Source organism: Scatophagus argus, chromosome 5 (genome assembly GCF_020382885.2).
Source record: "Scatophagus argus isolate fScaArg1 chromosome 5, fScaArg1.pri, whole genome shotgun sequence".
NCBI classification, from domain to species: domain Eukaryota; kingdom Metazoa; phylum Chordata; class Actinopteri; family Scatophagidae; genus Scatophagus; species Scatophagus argus.
Genome location: NC_058497.1, coordinates 16,595,884 through 16,615,857, shown reverse-complemented (window position 1 = coordinate 16,615,857; position 19,974 = coordinate 16,595,884). Strand labels below are relative to the sequence as shown.

Sequence of the window (19,974 nt, the reverse complement as noted above, 5' to 3'; positions counted from 1 at the left end):
GTTGAGCTCCAGTACATACGTTACATACGTGTTGTGCTGGAACCACACGCCTTGAATGTCCGCAGCATCAGTGCCAGCAGTAGACAGGTTTTTATGACTCATAGTGAGAATCAAGAGAACAAGACTTAACGTCTGCCTCTGTGAATGCACTCACGCAAAGCAACGCACAAACTCTGAATGTAATTTTTCAGACAAACTTTACTTGAAAAAAAAAAAACAAGAACAAAGCAAACAAATTAAAATTAAACAAAACCATGTCATTACAATACAGCACAAAGGCAACAAGTTGGGTAGGCAACATTGTAACGTGTTTACAGTCTGTGCATGTCTGCTGTGGCGCCGGAAAACCGGTGTGACGCGGTGTTTCACGGCGCTCGTTGAGTTCATGCTGATGCTTCGACTAACTCATCAAGTGCACTCATAAAAATAAAGAGAAAAGTAGCAGAAGGATATGCTCCGTTTAAAGCTCGGGGGTTTATAAAAAGACATAAAACAACAAGAGTTTGTCACTTACAGACCAGAATTATCAATCCGACCAGACTAGACTTCATTTTAACAGCTTATTTGAACATATTGGCAGTGTTAGAGAACTTAATATCAGTTTATACTTTATACAAAACAAAGACACAGGTGGCTACTAACAAGCACTCACATCCTCACCCCGTGACTGGCACTCGAAATGTTCAAACAAGATAGCTACAAATGAACACACACGTTTCCTCTCTCACATGTGGGCATGCGTGCACTCACACTCAACACTGGAGTAACGGTCAGAAATGCTGCACAACTGGTCAGGTCACTTAAGTTAAACACAGTAGCACTGCTTTCGTACACTACAACAGATGACGTTAGAAAAGTTTGGCAATGTGATGATCCTACAAGCAAAACATCAACTGTGCCCCCCCTCGCAATAGAGAACCAACACCATGTGAACCAAACCATGCAGGGTTTTAGAGAGGAGCTAGAGGACATCAGGGAGGGAGAAAGTAAAAAGACGAGAAAAGAAGTCGTAAATATGCAGGTAAATAAACAGAGGTCTATCAGATAGACTAGTCATATTTGGAAGTTGGAATGTATTAGTATAGTGTTACATGTTAGTAACTTTTTCATTCAAGAATTTACTTTTGGAAACATCATATCGCTGACAACACTCAACACTCAGATTAACAATTTGCAGCACCGCACATTTACAAAATAGCAACTCATGCGAAAACACCTGTGGTCATGTATGTAAAAGTCGTTGTACAGTATGTGATGCACCATGTGCTAAACATTTATAATAGATTGCATTCATGAGAACAGGAAACTGAAAGAAACATGAATCTTTTGTGGTTTTGTGCTGTGGTATGTTTTCCTCCGCGGTGCGTTTCAGTGTGACCGTGTCTGAGGTTTAGGCCAGCGTCCCCCCAACGATGGAAGCAATGACAATTCCCAGAACCACACAGCATATAATAATCATTATTTTCTTCTACATAGTGTTAACCGCAAACAGATAAACAGTCATCCAAGGAAGCAAATGGGAAGCAGAGGAAAACATGTTAGAAATACGACTTTAACATATGGTACAATATTTACAATAGAACCAAAATGCAGTTTTAGAGGAAATGCAGAAGAATTCGATGCAGCTTGATAAATTTGTATATCTGATGATGTTGTTGGAGTGTGACTGTGGTTTAGAAGCTTTTCCCACATCTTATGCTTTGAAAACCATAAATCTCTTGATACTGCATTTTGTTCATATCACAACTAAACATCATACAGTATACTCGCACATGCCACAAATGTCAGTCATTCTCAGGTTTAAAGCCACCATGTGTAAAATGTGGGAACATTTAATTTTGGCGCCATCTGCTGGCAGTATCAAAGAGTTATGTGCTAAGTGGGAAACCAGCAATAGCCTACAGCTATCTCCTGGCATAAACAGAAAGGGAGCTAATATGTAGACTGTGCCAATGTTCTCTGAGATTCCTTCCTTTCACACAGTAACACACAATGACTTTAAAACAAATTTAAATTGTGAAGAAAGAAAAAATGTCTTCTGAGCATGCATTCCTCCACATGAGCTCATAAGCAGCCAGCGTCCAACATTTGAACCCCGCAGAATCAACAGCATCGCAGTTTGATAATTCTTTGTTTTCCGTAGGCTAATAGATGAGAGGATCGATATGACTTTTGTGTACAGTAAACAAGAAGCTGGAGCCAGCAGCTGGTAAGTGTACCATAAAGAAAGTAGGAAAAAACCAAACACGGAAATTGGAACTGCGAAAACAGCTTTTTTGTGTTTTAGGTTTAATGGTTCATACAATTTTCTTTCAAGTGAGGCGGCGGGCTCTTAGAGTCTGGATTTAAGGTTTTATTACCGACCTTTGTGGTTGATTTGCTGGGATTTTTCTCAGCCAGGTGCAATGACCTCCTGCAATATTGTCTGCTATGTTAGGTTGGCCGACAAGCAGCACAGACAACAAGAAGTCACTATGCTAGACAAAGAGATAGTCAAGCACATAACGTCCATAAAAACATAGCTTGATATTTTTACATTTGGTTTGTATCATTCCTCTCCTCTAACTCGAGAGGTTGCAAATTCTGTTTGCCAGCTTGTCCACGTATTCCTTTAAGACTACAAAGACAACAAAGTTCACATATTTTTAGAAAAAGTTATCGGAGTTCTCAATGTTGGAGCCACCGGTGCGTATGTGAGAGGCTGAATGCTCGTCATACATTTATTTTGATTATATTCATACAGCTTTGTGTTTGCATGCAAAGCTCTTTGACAGTCTGCAGAACGTGCACATCAATCACATGTGAATCATGACACAGACAGACAAAAAGCACAAGTTAGTTTGGAAAAAGTCCATTTTAAAAATGCATTTCCAAGTTAAAATATTTGAGCGCACAGAGACATACTGAGCCTTTTTTTTTTTAAAAAAAGTAACTTCCTACTTCACAAGCACCTACTGACTGCACATTAGAGAGCCCATTATAGAGTTCACTGTAACTGCTGAACGGATGACCCTAAGGAGGAGGATCATCGCCTCCTGTCCTGTCTGCTCTGATGGCATCTTTTAACTGAGGCCAACTGCGAGGGAAATAATGAGGATGGTCAAACATGCTGCAACACAACCTCCTATCAGGATCACCTTCTGCATGGGGGGGAAATGAGAGGGGAAACAAGGAGGGCAAAGTGTCACATAATGACTCAGTGGATGTGTGAGAGAACAAAAAGAGAAACACAGAGTGAGGGAAAGAAAGGAAGAGAGATCGAAAGTAAGGAAATAATCATACAGATGACCCTCGTAGTGAATTGGGGTCATGTGATGCGATGAACTTCCTCTACCTTTGGGTGCTGTTATAAATACTAAACAAGAGGTGGCAGACTTGCTCCACTGTGGTGAAGGTTGTTAAATAAAGGAGGGCCCTTCAAGCAGCCCTGTGAATAACCCTCTTTATGAACCGTACACCAGCTGTTCCCAGCTGTTTTTGTCTGCTGTATTCCTACGGCCCAGTCAGACGAGTTCAAGGACTCCCTTCATTGACGCCACTTGGGACGTTTAAAATCTTTTGAATGGATTTTAAACTGGATTTTATTTATTACCATTAAAAGTCTCATTACCACATCGTTCTGTTTTTCCACTGGAATCATCAATTTGTAGGCTCTGGCTCTTATTTTTTTTTTCTCAGCAGAATTGTTGAAGTTTGCACTTGAAGAAGCCACAGCCAGCAGCCGGTTAGCTTAGCATAAAGACTTAAAATAGGAGGAAAATAGGAGGTTAGTCTGGCTCTGTTTAAAGGTAACAAAATCCACCCACCAACAGCTGTGAAGCTCACTAATTATGCACTAAATAATAAGTGTTTAAAAGACATTATGTGTTTTTTTTTTGGGGGGGGGGGGGTAATCGTGGATGTTTTAGAAGAGCTGCAGTTAACATTTGTTCCAACACCACACATTGATTTTAGGCATCTCTTTTGGCTTCCTTTCTGTTTGCTTCCTTATCAGATTTCACAAACTCTCAGCAGCGGGTGGTGTTCAGGTGGTGACAACTCCATACTGTGCAGTCTAGCTGGTAGTTAAATGTGACAATTTGTAACCCTGTTTGTGAGTTTATTTTCCTCCTGAACACAAATATATGCTTTTATTATTATTATTATTTACACCCTGGAAACTGCAGAAGCATCCCCTGAAGGCACACGTCGTCGCTGCTTGGAAATCACTGCTGTGGAATATGTCATATACACTCACGACACACATGCAGAATACATGACGGGTGAGCATGCACACACACACACACACACACACACAGAGACAGTTACAGTCACACACTGTAATATATACATGCAATGCTTCTGATGTTATCTATCACTTCTTCATGTGATAGCATGTTTGCGTGCATGCATTGTTTTTTTTTTTGTTTTTTTTTTTCCATTTGCATATGTGACTCACCCTCCGGGCTTTACTCTGGTATTTAACCGCCTTCTTAGTGTCTGATACTGCCCTCTCCACATAATCTACTGAGTGCTCCACATTGTACTCTATGCGGTCTATCATTTCCCCCTAGGAGAGTTTAGTTGCAGAGGAGGTGTGGAAGACATGCAGACAGGAAGAAGAAGGACAGGGCCAGGTGTGGAGGCAGGAGGAAGAGGAGGGGTGGATACAGATGGAGGGGAGGTGAGGGAAATGGGAGGAATAATGGGCGGATGAGAAGCACAGAGAAGGGGAAGCAGAAAGGGAGAAAGAGAAGAGAAATAATGAGTCAGTTTGTAGAATGCGTGAATCTTGCATCTCACCCGTCTGCCGGTCTTTTTGAACTTTTTGCACTTTGGGATGCTTTTCTCAGCCTGATGCACATATTCCTGAGCCTCCAGCACCCTCCGCTCAATGTTGTTAACCAGTCCACCCTGCACAGACACAAGAGACGGAGTCACTGTCGGCGCGGCAAGAGCAGAAATCTGCTCTGTGAATCTCAGATTTCAAAGTTTTATTTTAAGTAATAATCAGAAAACCAGTCTAATGACTACTCAGCATACTTTTCTTGAGTTATTTTATTTATATATGTTTACAGTTATGCTCAGTTTCATACTTATACTATATGAGCATTGGAAAAGATACTAATTCCTTCACATTTTCCTTTTTAGTAACACTAACTTAGACTCACAGTCATTAACCACATTTAATCAGCATTTCTCAGCAAGTTATTTATTATTGACCCAGAATTATTTTTTAAAAAATCAGCCCTTTTGCATTAAAGTGAATATTAAGGTAAACCAAATTTTCATGCATGCACCGTAACAATGATTTAAGTATAGAAAAATAAGCTTAGGAATCACAGGTAAATTACCTTGGTACATTAGAAGGGAGGCAGTGCTCTCTGTTCTCTAGAGCTTAGAGTCATTGTGGTAGTGACAGTGTTGTGTTGTGGGAAAAGAGAGGGAAAAGAGAGTGCAAAGCTGAGAAAGGCAAAATTAACAAATCGATCCAAGAACTAAAAATGACGCAGCACTCAGTTATCAAAGAAATGGTTATTTAACTGAATTATTTACAGTTAGAGCATTCATATGCATGACAGGAGAATAAAAGAGTACACACACAAACACACTCAATACCACTGAATTATTAGTCATTTAAACAATTGTCACTCCCACACTAAATTATGAGGGGAAGCCTGCTATTGCATTGTGCTCTCATTGTAATTCATATCACTTACAGGCAACAATTTACTTTCATATTAGTCATCCAGCATATTTTCTTATTCATCTCAGATTACTGTTTGCATAATTCAGACTGAATATTTCTGATGAGGGGAAACTGTTCATCTCTGTGGGTTTGGCCCACACGCTCGTGAAGTCAAGGATACAAGCAAGAGACTTACTTCACTGAGAAGAGCAAAAGCCACTCTTACACCTGAGGATAATCTACATATGTGGCTTTGAAGTAGTTATATACTACGGGAAGTACGCATTGTCAGTGCAAGCGTGTTCACTGCTCACAGGATGATGCAACAGTTTCCACTTTACAACATAAGGATAAGTTAGGAAAATGACAAATGTAATCTAATCCTGAACAATCAACTCAACTCACCAGGCTAACTCCTGTAAAAAAAAAAAAAAAAAAAAAAAAAGATTTGTTTATTACTGAATGCTCTTACAAAATAGAAAATTAATGCAAAGCTGTTTAGTCGCCAACATGGAAGTCCCAGATGTCAGATTTTCCTTCCAGCTCATAAACGCAGCATGATAATTATGTATAAAGAATTGGCTAATGGCAGAAATCCCAAACACAAACAATCACCAAATTCTTATCAACTGATCCTTGAGCCATTAATTATCTGTGCTCCAAAGTCTGTTTAAATTTACTGAGATATTTTGCAAACAGACAACCAGATGGAGCCGAAAACATAACCTCCATCCAACTCTGCTGGCGTGGAAAGGCCAATATCTATCTATACTAATACACATTACAACTTGTACGTAAATTAAAAGGCTGCCAGTTGCCGTCTGTCTGAAGTGGAGCTATTTTCATAATAGGGAGAAGCAGCATGCTTGGCTAATTAATGCTTTTAACGTTATGGACACAGTTTACTAAGCCAGGGGGGCCTCTCAAACCAAGGAAAGGAAGAACTTCTGAATCTGGAGACTGGAACTGGAACTGTTTCTTGTAATGTCCATGTTGGCAGACGGATTGCTGGTTTATGAACGTATTTAGCATCTGGAGGTTTGTTTTCACAAGCACTTGGCTGAACCTCAAACTACAGCTGCAGGTACAGTGAGGGGATCAGTGTTTTCACCTGGCTCTCCACCAACATGGCCATGTCCATGAACATGTCGTGAAGCTCTCTGATGCTGTTTTCCAGCTTGATAATCTCATTGTGCCGCGTCTCAATCTCGTTCATAGCTTGCTCGGTGATGTTGTCCATAATGATCTAAGATGGTATAACGGAAGGGAAACGTTAGAGAGGAGCAGAATTGGATTAAAAACAAGCACTGTGTGTATTCATGTTGCATGTGTCATATCATTTACCCCAGAGGTAAAGATGGCCGGGTTGTCACTCTCCAACATGCTCTCCAGCTCCTCGTTTGTTGTGTTTCTCCCGGCTACAATGAAAACACACACCCTTAAGCATCTATAGCAGCAATTGTGTTTGTAGGAAGTGTAGTAAGTGTGTGACTGTTACAGTAGGTTTAAAGCCAGGAATTAAGTAGTGCAACTGCCGTGCTATTGGACTGAAAGGTTCTTCCAACTAGAGTGGATGAAAACCACATTGGGAAACACTAATAAAACTCTTCTCCTCCTTCATGCCTGTCTGAGGACTAATTAAAACAAGAACTGTGTGCCTCACTTTTCCACATGCTCATTTTCTCCCTATCCATCTGTCTATACTGCGTTGTAATCTCTTTATTCTTCCATCTCTCTGAACAGCAGTGGATGTGAGGTAAACTGTCCTGTGTGTAGTTAAACAGCCGCTGCACACGTCTTTATATCATGAATCTGGATTACAAGCACACAACGTTAACTTTTCAATTAAATTGATCTGAATGTGGTAGGATAAAACGTGTGTTTGTAGATTCGACCAGCAGGCATCTCTAAAACACAAGGCTCAGTTCAAAATTTTGCTGTCCCAGAACCACTGGCCACCAGTCACATAAACACGGTCCCGTCCTAACACTTACATTGCTGCAGTTCAGCTATTACTGAGTAAACTTTAGCCTGGAACAGTCTGCTCAGCAGTTCAGACATCAAACCATAAATTCATCCCACGCTTTTCATATTGGCCAGTTGGGCCTGTTTCCCCTGCAACACCCAGCTGCTTATTATTCGACTAATATGAGGATAATGAAGGGCTGACGTTTGGGTTTCCTCCTCTTTACATCTATTCGTTATTGTGGACTTTGATCTGATTTGAAGCTGTAGTGGAAAATAACAAAAACTGCTCAGAGTGACCTACTGCATTGTAGCATTTGTCCTCCACACAACATGAGTGTCATGAACCTCTAGGCTTTACTGTTAAAAGAAGGAACGATGTACACTTTGCACGTTTTGTATTCTATGAACAGTGAGACTGAGACTATGAAAAGTCTCTGTCTCTCCAGTTTTTAAAAACCTTCAGTTCTGATTTTCTTCCCATATGAAGGTATTGGGATAAAAAGAGGACAGGCCATATGGACATACTGAATAAACAGTCCTTGTAGTCCTGTGTGTAGCTATCTTAAGTATACAGAGAAATTGAGAGTTAGGGACATCGACTCCTCATTCAGCACCTTATTAAGTTTGCCTCGATACTCGCAACAAACTTTCTCTCTTTCTACTGATGTTGCCGCTGATGTGCTTGCACCTCATCTCATCCATCTTTATTTTCCCCGACAGAGTTGTCCTACTTCATAAACATTCCCCTACACCTCTTTGCTACACCTACATTAATATTCTCCTATCTGAGCTCTGACTTCGCCTGCAGAGCTGCTTCTCCTGGGCTCCATTTCTGCTCCACTGACGCTGTAAGTCACAGTCAGCATCATCATCTCCAATCTTTCCTTTGCACATTTTAAATCCCCTCTGAAGCGCGATACAGTATATAGGCTGTAGTACTATTGGTTCACCATAAAGAGACACCCTGCGTCCCAGCAAACTATTACATGGGGTACAGCAGTTCTCTCTCTCTCTCTCTCTAAGGCCACGTTATGCTGATTATGCTAATACATGTAAAGAAAAGTAATCTGCAAGTTTCAGCATGTCGAGGAGCAGCAGTTTGAGATGAGAGAAAGACAAGTCAAATAAAGTCTGGATAGTACATAAAGCTCTACCACTGACGAGAAATTGTCACCACACTGGATAAAAATACATATTTAAATTTCCTCTCACATAACAGGTTATGGCCTTATTGTGGGCAGCAGTTATGAGGAGTTAACCAAAAGAGTAATTTTTCACTTTCTGATCTTTTCATTTGAAGGATTTTTCTAGGCCTGAAGAGGTCAAAGTACCCTGCATTTAACAAGGTAGCTTGCTTATGAGTTACAACTCACCACTCACACATCAACTCTTCAGGGAAAGACAATTTATTATGCTTACTGTGTTTTATTAAGTATGTTTTCTAAAGCATGTAATGAAACACACCAGAGATCATTTTACCAGTAATATAACTGAGCAAACCTCAACAGCTCGCTGTCTCAGACTTCGCTGGTACTTTTTCTTTCCAAATGACTTCTAGCCAATGTGGCTCTTTAGGAGGCAACTACAAACCACTTTTCATGACCTAATCAGAGTGTGTGTGAACATGTGTGTGTGTTTGTTGTATTTGTATGTGTGATGAAGACTGGTAGCTCTGGTGTGTGTGTGTGTGTGTGTGCGTGGGGGGGGGGGTCTCAGAGGCAAAGCAGGCAGGTTGATGGTTGAGTGATGATGGTCGGCAGTCGGGGCCAATGATTGCGTCCATGAACAGAATACTGATGAAGCTGCTCTAACATTTACCAGCGCACGAGCGTGCACCCACGTGAGTGCCTTTCGTTCATTTACTTCTTATAGTGGACACATCATATCATATCTATATTCATTCATATCCATATAAAACCAATGAATTTCATTTAGCTGCGGTCACGCTGTTTGATTACCATGCTTAAGAATCTACTCATGTTCAGCGATGACATTTTGCAGGCTGACAAACGAGACGACCAGGACTGAGAGATGATGTCCGCCGCATCGCTGTGATCAATTCCCTACTCTCCAAGCCTCTCTAATAATAAATAATTTCTCTGTCATTAAGGCTAAAACTACCACATTAAAGAGGGTCAGAGTTAGAGTTGAAGGACAGAGAGGAGCGACAATGAGTCATGGATAATTGTGAAGAAAAAAAAAAAAACGAAGGCACTCTGGTGCTACCCTACCCTATTTATCTCACTTCCTACACACACGCACACACACACACACACACATTCCTCATTGGCGTTTTTTTAAAGCCCTGACAGGCTCCAAGGGAGGCTCTTATTTGTTACCATGGAGACCCAAACCCTGAGAAGACTAATATAAAGCCAAGAAGTCTCACTTCACCCGTAGCATTTATGAACTATTAAATCATTCATACTATGTTGCTACCAGTAACAGTATTATTTCATTTCCATTGTTATGTAACACAAATGAAGTGAGACCCCCAAGGAACAGAGTGAAAAGGCGAACGTGCGCTCAGCGAGAGTGATTTTTATGCTTCTGTTCACTGCAACTTCACCTGCATAGGAATGAGAAAAGCATGTGTAGTTTATCTTGTATATCGGTTATACTGGAAGAATGTGTGTTCATCTCTCTCTTTCCCTGGCCTTGTGTGCGACAGGAGTGTCCGCGGGGGAATAAAACACAACAATCAACGTCGAAGAGGCCCTGCCAGGCCCGCGACCATCATCCCCTCCATCCTGCTGGGGCCTGCCTGTCTGTTTATGGAAGCAAAGAGATGCGTGATGTTCTGCATACTCGAAAGATGACAAACTACAGTGCTACAGAACAGCCAAAACTTCAAACAGAAACAGCACTTCACTTGCATGTTACTGTAGTTAAGCTCCGATAAGTCACTTTGAGAACACAGAAGCCATGACCCTTTAAAGGAATAGTTTAACATTTTGGGAAATATGCTTATGCCTGCTTATTTGCAGAGAGTTAGACTAGACGATTGATATAACCTTTATAAACTGTAGACAGGAGGCAGTTAGCCTAGCTTAGCATAAAGGCTGAAAGAAGGGGGAAACAGCTGGCTTTCCTCTGTCCAGTGGTAACAAAATCAGTCTACCAGCAAATCTAAAGCTTAGTAATTAACACACTATGCCTTGTTTGTTTAATCATACAAAATTCACCAGGTACAGATGTCATGTTGCAACACAGAAATATCACAGTACACATTTGCCTTCCTGAAACCACGTGATGTTTTCCCACTTTGTCTTTCACACAAGTTAAACAAACAACAGATAGCACGTTAATTAGTAGACTTTGGATTTCTTGGGTGGGAGCAGTAACTCTAGCTCTAAGCCTCTGGTTGCCCATAAAACCACAACATGACATTTGAACACTTTTGTGCAAAATACAAAAAACAAACCTTGTTTGTTGTATCATGTTATGTCTTACATAACATTTTAATCAGTGAGCTTTAGAGGTGTTGGTAGGCATTTGCTGTTACCTTTGGACAGAGACAGGCTAGTTATTTCCCCCTCTTTCCAGTATTTACGCTAAGCTAACCAATTAGTGCACAAACATGACAGTGGTATCAATGTTCTCATCTAATTCTTGGAAGGATAAAAGAGAGAGAGAGAAATAAATGTATTTCCCAGAATGTCAAAATGTCTTAAAATTAACGGACATAGTGGGCTGGATATCAGATAGCTTACCTTCGGTCTTTTTTTTCTGTAGCTCAGCAGCTCATTAGGGTAACATTATTTCAAAGAAATCACAGCTCAGTCAGTTTGGTGAGATAAGATCAAAGCTATCCAAGCTGAAATAGTAGAATATACTGTAGATTTTCTCCAGGAATAGAATGCTTAATATGTCAGAAGTGTGACAGAAACATTGTGAAAATTGCTTTTTTAACTGAACATGTTTTCAGCTGAGAACAAGTGCAGTCATTTCATTTATATAGCAGAAATCCAAAACAATACACAAAGTTTTCTGAGGGTTGATGGAAATACATTTGGTCTTGTGTTTACTGTGGCACCGTTGGCCACGCAAATAGGGGCAAAAAATGATGCCGTCTTCACAATTACATGTTTACAGCATGTCATAGTGTCACTTTCCTGTTTCTTTTATCTCTGCATCCAGAGGCAAACAGGAAAGAGAAGATGCAGCAGAGGAAACATCAATACTAGACCAGACTAGGTTTCCCTCTGTCTGTGACACACTCTTATTGATTCAGCCACAAAACAAGTCAAAGGGTTTGGCACAACAGAAGCACAGCCCTCTTGCCACTTTACCCTACAGGAATTAAACTGTGTGATCAAAACAGAGACCAAATGCAATCTGAGAGGAAGAGCTTTAATGAAAACTTGCTATCTTGTTTCCTCCAAAACCAAAAGCTGCATTTCTTTCTTTGCCTCATGCTCATCATTTTCCCTCTTTTCTGTGCTCTCATTCCATCTCTGTACCCTCCCTGCATGTCTAATCCCTTCCTTGACGACAGGTGATACCAGCTGAGGCCTCCCGTGACTCCACCAGCTGACAAAATCAAATCCAAATGGATCTGGAGGAGCTAAAGGAAAAAGTGAGTCAGGTGTGTTTTCATTCCTCGGGGAGGGTTTGTACTTCGATTAAATACAGAAAGCGCTGTGTGTTGTCACTGCTGTTCTTTTGACCGGACTGCATTTAGTGTAGACTGGGCGGCGCTCACACATAGGAACCTGCTGCATGTGTCCACTCTGAACTGACAGATGGCCAGAGGAAATAACACCTATGCCAAGTGCCCTGCAACATAACTGCCCCTGTTCTCCTCAGCTATTACCACCAAATGAGTCACAGTGTTCTTCTCTGCATGCATATGTGTGTTTGTGTGTGTGTGTGTGTGTGTTTGCATGTAAGGTGACTGTATCACGATGACTGGTAGGGGCAGCTGGCACAGTGCAGCCTGCCAGGAGGCCGTTGCAGAGGCCGTGTCAGTGTCTGGTCCAGGAGCCTGCAGCTAATACCTGTCAAATCACATCACACAAACAGCGTGATGCGAGTGAGAGAAGCTCAAATCTGAGCAGCATCAGCCTGCCACGTGCACGAATATGGGTGTGGGTGTTGGTCATGCATGTGTTTTGGAAAGTGTGAGGGTGGTTGTTTTGGTACACACCAGATAAATTCCAAGTTAAAATATGGACATGATGAGCTGAAAATTCTCTACGAACAAAATGAAGCAGTTTTTATGTTCTTGTCTTCCACAAATGCCGCGGATGAAATGTTGTTTAATGTTATACTGTCACTGGTTGTACATTGTTTTCTGTTTGTTTGCATGGAGGTTTTTAAGCATTGTGTTCACATTTGTTATGTTATATTTATTATAGTTTTTGTTCAAGTGCGTATTCTGTGTTTTACCTTGGCTGCAGACACATTTTTGCCTTCTTTTTTCATTAATAACACATAATAACACATTTAACAGACAGTGAATAAATAACATGCATGAAGAGGAAAATGTGCAGGTATACGGAGCCTATCCCAGCTGACTACAGGAGAGAGGCTGGACGCACCCTGGACTGGTCACCAGTAAATCGCAGGACTGACACACTCACACACTCACACCTCAGGGTAATGTAGAGCAGCCAATTAACCTAAAGTGCATGTTTTTGGGACTGTGAGGGGAAGCCGGAGAACCTGGAGAAAGCCCACGCAGGCAAAGGGACAACAACAGAAAGGCCCAGAAGCAGGCTGGAACCCTCAGAACCCTCTTGCTATGAGGCAGCAGTGCTAACTGCTGCACCACTGTGCAGCCCGCAGAAAAAAATAACACAATTATTTTTGAACTTGTATTTGTCACAGTATTACATCTTTCATCAAACTGCACATCAGACCAGTAGAGTGAATGCTGATCTGTGACTATTACTGACTGTGACTACTAAATTGATCAAAACAGTTGATCAAAAAGACTCAGTAATAGCAGGATGGTGGGATGGGGTATTCTCCTGCCAGAATTCACAAAACAAAGGCTCCAGAAATAAAGGTGACTGAGCAGCCTACTTCAGCAATCATGGCACACTTCTCACCACATGAATGTCCCTGATTGTGATCATACGTGTACAGATGTGTTGCAGCAGTACATCTTCACACTTTTGTAAGAGTGTGCAGTCGTTCAGGTGTTGAATGATTTTGGCAATTTGCGAAGCAATGAAGAACGTGGGTACAGACTATATTTTTATCCTTACTAACATAAAACTAACTTGTTTTTTCTAACAAGTTACAACAGGGGCAGGCCGATGTTTAAGCTGAGGATAGAAAACATGCAGGAAAACGTGATTTTTTTTTCAGGATTTCTTTTCTGTGCAGTCACAATTACAGTACACTCTCTGACAATAGGCCTTAGCATTGGACAGGATTATGCATGAACCATTTTCTGCCATTGTTCTTCAAGTTGAATGTAATCCCCATCCATCTTTCCCATCACTGTGAACTTCTCTCTGAGCTCCTTCTCCACTTCTGTATAAAACAGGACTAACAGTGTGCAGTGTTTACATGTCAAGAGGTGACTGTTTGGTCTGACTCGTGACAACTGAGCTCATTCAATCTGCGCAGATGTTCCCATGAATTTATAATGCAAATCAGTGTTAAAAAAAAATGAAACTTGCGAAAACTGCACAATAATCAAACACTGTGCCTGAGAAGAGATGCACATGTGTTATCGCAAAGCATACAGTGTTAGCATGGGTGCAGCTGGTAGGAAAGGCGGCGGAGGGTTTAGCCTCCCAGGTCTACTCACTGATCTCCAGCTGTCTCTGAATGCGTCCCTTGCAGCGCTCCCTGTAGTCCGACTGGGTGGTGTTGTACTCTGACATCACCTCGACAAACTTACGAGACAGTGTGGAGTGCTGGAGGTACAGCGAGGAGCAACAAAGCATTTTCACTTAAACCTGATCAACGGCAGCAGTAGACACTAACTTAATGAGTCATTTAAACGAATAACATGACAGTTGCTGCTGCTGTGTGTCCCTTCTATACTGCATACTAATTCTGAGTAGCATGTTCACACGGAAAAATGAGGCAATATTTAGCAAACCAAAGGCAGCCAAAGTCAGCAGTCAGACTTAAATAACACCAGATTTCTGAATGCATGGCGGATGGATACTGCTGTGCCACAATGAGAAAACAGATTAGCCCCTAACAGCGGCATTGCAGGAATGTCACACTGTCAACAGGATTTGGGCAAACATATTTTCTTGAGGAAATCTGATTGAGAGTTTTATTCCAAAATGATATCCATTGATACACGAATCGTCTTGATTCCTGTTAGTACACAATAGTAAAGTATATGTTTAACACCAACTGCAAAAACAATTAGTATAACACATATTGTATATTAGTATGCAGTGAAACTGGGACACAGCTGAGTGGTACCTGAGTCTTGCGTATCCTCAGGTCAGCTGATGACCTGTTCTGGCCTTCTTCTTGCTCAATTGTTTGCTGGATACCTGAAAAGATACACAAAGTAATACACATTCAGTTACAAGGTGAGTTCTTCTTAAAAATAAAGACTACAATGCCTTTAGTCACATTGAAGTTCATTACACCACACAAACAAAAAGTGTTGGATGAAATAACTTATGGTTTTCATGGTTTCAGCAGCAGTCGTGTGAGTCCGATGGTGGCACACTTGCATCAGATGCTAAAGTGAAGAATTGTGTTTGTGAGAATAGAAATGCTCTCGGGAAACCTCATGGCAATCTGTCAAATAGGTTAAAAGATGCAACACTTTATTGTGTGTGCAGAGCTGACGGGGAAGGTGTAAGAAGGATCAGGGGATCGTCAGAAACACAAGAGTTCATAGAAACAAAGTTTGTTTCTGAACTGCCTCATCAAATGCTGGTCAAGGGAAAGACTGAACAGACTGAACAGATGGAAACTGCTCAAAATCACGACCAGTATTCCTGTGCAATGAATATTCAAACCACATGTAATGGCAATCTGGTCAGTTTTCAAAATATTTTGCTCTGAGGCAAAGATTTGGTTGCACTGAGAGGCAGATCACCCACCTCGCCCGCCTATAACATTAAAATTAAACAAAACCTAAAATTCATCACCTGTGATCAAGGGGGCCTGATATAAAAGTGCAATTATAGTCAGACAGGGTTATTTAATTGCAGTATAATAATATAATATTACACTGAGAGTTAATCACACCTCAAATCGGATGGAAATGGAATAACTGGAAGTGTTTTAAAGCCCTGGACTATTAAGACGTTCATCAAGGTATAAATTACTGTGATGACTCTGCTCTTTTCTTTCTTCTTCAGGGGATTTTTTTTTTTTTAAACAAAAATAGGAGCTTTTGCCCGTAATAAGCACTTCCCTCACTGCTCCCTCACAGTCACACCTCAGGCAGTCGCTGCGGAGAAGCTGCTGCTGAGCATAATAACGTAAATTAAAGAGACTGTCAGTGTGAGGCCATGTGAGGTACTCAATCAATTACTGAATTGTACTGAGATGTAAGAACCTGCTCATTTACATTTTACCTTTTTTCTTCTGCCATTTAAACAGGGATGAGTGGGCTGCAACAGCTCCTGCACACTCAGGGACATTTTGTGAGATGTCTACACCTGCAGCAGCTTTCACTGTACACACTGGACCAGTGTGTGTTTAGGTAAACAGCTTGAACCGCCAGGGTGAACAGGTTCATTTACTATACGACAGGATATCGGTTTTATCTTCCTGGAATATGACAATGGTTTTAAATTACTATGTGTTTATAATATTTATAGGCTTTAGATACCATGCAGTGGGATTTGTGGCATCAGTATGGTGCTAAATTGATTGTGGGACTGAGCATATGATAAGGTAAGGACTTCACTGTCCACAGTGTAGAAAAATGTCTTTGCCGTGAAGCACATTATTTTCTTTTATATAAAAGCAAGCATTAAGAAATATTCTTCAGATTTGTTCTAAATTTGCACATGCGAGTTATTTTTTGATTTTACTCTCAAGTGACATTTTTGGCATTAAAAAATGCCCGATTTGACTTCTATGAACTTTTTATTTGGGGATGTTGTTTATGTTAATTACTGTTAGTAATTAATAACTAATAATTGCCATGAGCTTTTGTCAAAGTCAGACATGTAATTTACAAGGTTCTGCAGTTAAGTGTTTGCGGCATCTGACTTTAAAACAATCAAATGAGGTCTCACAGAAAAGAGAGTTTAAATAACACTTGTGTTCTTTGAGCATTCGGGCAATGGCCGATTGTTTCTCTCCAGAAGCTTTAGCTGCTGAAGATACATTAATTTAGACATTATTTACATCTACCGAGATCACCATCTGAATCAGTCAGAAAGCTAAAAATGTAGATGATTATGTCAGTCGTTCTTGAGGATCAATCCCGGGGTGCAGTTTGACAAAGATATGGTCACTTATTGAGCATCCAAACTCAAGCACGCACACACACAGACACACACAGTTACACAAAGGTATCCTGTGGCAACAACTGATGTGAAATGGAGCGACACAGTTAGAGGCCTGTGATGCAGAGCCTGTTCTGCCTGATAGCACTTGTGTCAAGTGTGTATCTCAATGTACACATACAATATATGTACACAACTGTGTGTGTGTGTGTGTGTGTGTGTGTGTGTGTGATGAGGGATAGGGGCTATTATCTTCTGGCACTCTGCACTGAAATTGTGCTCCACTTTCGTGAAAGATACAGATACAGATATTTTATCTCTGCTCCCTTTTCTTCATCACCTGCAGGGGAGTCCTGTAGGGAGGCACAGGAGAGCGTTTTATATAGCAGAGTATTAGTTATGCAGCGGGCACAGAAGTTTTCATCCCAAAGTATTTCAGAAGCGGCATATGAATATGTGAAAATCTTCATATATTCCAGAAGAAGGGAGAAAGGGAGAGATGAGAAATGAAACTGGTGGATGCAATAAAGTGCAAAAGATTGAGAGTAGGCGACGATAAAATGTACAAGCAAAGCAGAAAAATGAGAGGGTGGCAGATAAACTCAAAGAATAAGAAGATTAAAGGCGTCACACATACACACATAAACACACAGGGATAAATAATAAGCATGATCCAGGGATGGCTACACATCCAACAGGCCTGCACACAGTATGTTACTGTAATATTACTCACTTTGTGTGCATGAAGTGTGAATAAAACTCGTGTGTGCCCGTGCATATGAATCACAGCCACCACCTCTGTGGCGAGTGACACTAATCACTCTGCCCACCAGTTTAAACTGAGTTGTCTGTTAGCTGCCAAGTGCTATACAGTTCACTGTCTCTTTATGTCTCGTTCGCTTCCCTGAGAAAGGACTCGGGCCGTCACATCACATGGAAGATAAACAGCTGCACACGATGCTTATGGACTTGTTGATAGTTCTGGTATACAGATTTCATAGCTGCACATAATAATTATTTAATCTATCATTTACTTTGATGATTAAACCTCTGGTCTGTAAAACATCAAAAAATAGTGACAAATACTTACAATTCCTAGATCCCATACTGACATCATCAAATGCATCTTTTTAGTCACCTCAACAGTCCAATAGACCAAAATATTTACTCTTGTGTTGGAGATAAAAGAGCACAGAATGATTAACTGCAAAACAGTCAATTATTGCGTAAAACATTTACTAGTTACATTTTCAAACACAAAGATTAGATAAGATTAGTTTATCAACATCTGTGATTTTGTGTGCTGAGCGGCGGAAGCGCGTGACTGAAAAACGCTCAGGAGGAGGAAATGGAAGACCTGTACTCACTCTTTAATTTGGAGCGGATTTTGTTGGCCAGCTTCTTGATGTCTGCCATAAGATCCTCCAACTCAGCCTTAGTTTCTGAGAAGAGAAGAGAAGAGAAGAGAAGAGAAGAGAAGAGAAGAGAAGAGAAGAGAAGAGAAGAGAAGAGATGAGATTAGCGAACACACACTTGTATAGGCCGTACTAAGCCAGCCAGTTTCACAGACAGAATCAATACTGACACACAAGAAATGACTCTAAAGTGTCACTCCCAACAGGGCCAAGCAATTTATCAGCTTCACTCCACAGCAGAACATCTTGTCCTTTCCTGCTTTGTCTTTTGTACCAGCATCCTTCACTTCCCTCTACAGTGCGCTGTCCTCTTCCAAACCAGGTCCACATACACGCTGTACATAAACAGCTGAAACTCATTCAGGTAGGTGGCCACATGTGAGTGCTGACATGAAGTTTTGTGAGGTAACCCAGTTAGGGTTAGTGTTGGGATTAAAGAAGAGTCTGGATACAGAGAAGAACAAGAACACAGCTTTCACACACTTTCTCTCACAAACACTTTACCCTGGAGTATTAATTACCATTTTTAGCACATTGCAAAGAAGCGAGAAAGTCATTTATCATCTTAATGCCATAAGAGAAACAAATCTCCATATGTTAACAAGCCCCAGGAAGCCAACAGACATATAAAAAAATGGTCCTTAAAATCTGCTCAAGTCAATATTATTCAATCAAATCAAACTGCCTGCAGTATTTCTTTACAGTGAGTTTGTTTCTGCATGTTACTGGCTTCTTTAAAGGTGCATAAATGAGATGGGGGTGGGTGGGGTCGCGGTACTGAACTGAAACTCATAGCAAACATCTGCATCCAATTACAGACAAAGCCTCAATGGATAATTTTGTTACACAACATGATGAAGACTGCAATCACTGGCGGATGTTATGCTCAGTTATCAACAGATGATATTTGGAAATATTATGTTTCAGGAGAAAAGCTTAAATATTATAAGATAATCATATCTCCTTTTCTACAGCTGCACTACAAATCCACATTATATGAACGCTCTTCATGGCACTATGACTCTTTAAAAGATTAGAAACAGGGCCCACAAGGGCATACTGAACAGAAAACTCATAAACACAACGAGACAATAAAAAGCAGATGATGCACTATTATAATAAGGAGTCATTTTATTCACACTGCACAATATATGTTATATGAATCCCAGTCAGCAGCTTATACAGACACCAGCTGGGACAAATCCTCTGACCGCTTTTGGTGATAACATAAAACTACAACAGCTCAGTGGAGATAGAGAACCTCTTTCACACTGATCAGTGAGGGACTACAAGCGTCGGATCTGCTTAACTGATGTATCGCCGAACATCAGTCTGTGGTACATACGGCTCAGCAGGACAAAGAAGTGGACAAGCAAAATGCTAACAGATACACTATATAGACAAAACTATCGGGACACCTGACCTTTACACCAACAAGGACTTCAATCACAATGCATACTAAATACACAGACAGCTTTGCAGCTATAACAACTTCCACTCTTCTGGGAAGGCTTTACACAAGATT

The 19,974-nt window shown here is 40.8% G+C and overlaps 1 protein-coding gene across 3 annotated transcripts in view; it reads right to left on the bottom strand.

Moving 5' to 3' along the window:
* Positions 1–180: 180 nt before the first annotated feature.
* The window catches only part of stx1a (syntaxin 1A (brain)), a 47,455-nt gene continuing 27,661 nt past the window's right edge, over positions 181–19,974 (bottom strand). The window contains exons 4-11 of one of the 3 annotated variants that reach the window (XM_046389257.1): positions 18,402–18,476; positions 15,038–15,111; positions 14,403–14,511; positions 7,013–7,086; positions 6,780–6,914; positions 6,074–6,084; positions 5,334–5,376; positions 4,783–4,893 (exon numbers count right to left, since the gene is read on the bottom strand). In XM_046389257.1, the coding sequence (XP_046245213.1) occupies positions 5,343–5,376; positions 6,074–6,084; positions 6,780–6,914; positions 7,013–7,086; positions 14,403–14,511; positions 15,038–15,111; positions 18,402–18,476 (512 nt within the window). In that variant the 3' untranslated portion in view covers positions 4,783–4,893; positions 5,334–5,342. Of the gene's footprint in view, positions 1,469–2,924; positions 3,141–4,782; positions 4,894–5,333; positions 5,377–6,073; positions 6,085–6,779; positions 6,915–7,012; positions 7,087–14,402; positions 14,512–15,037; positions 15,112–18,401; positions 18,477–19,974 lie in introns of those variants that run through there. The other 2 variants (XM_046389256.1, XM_046389254.1) reach the window with 2 other exon arrangements.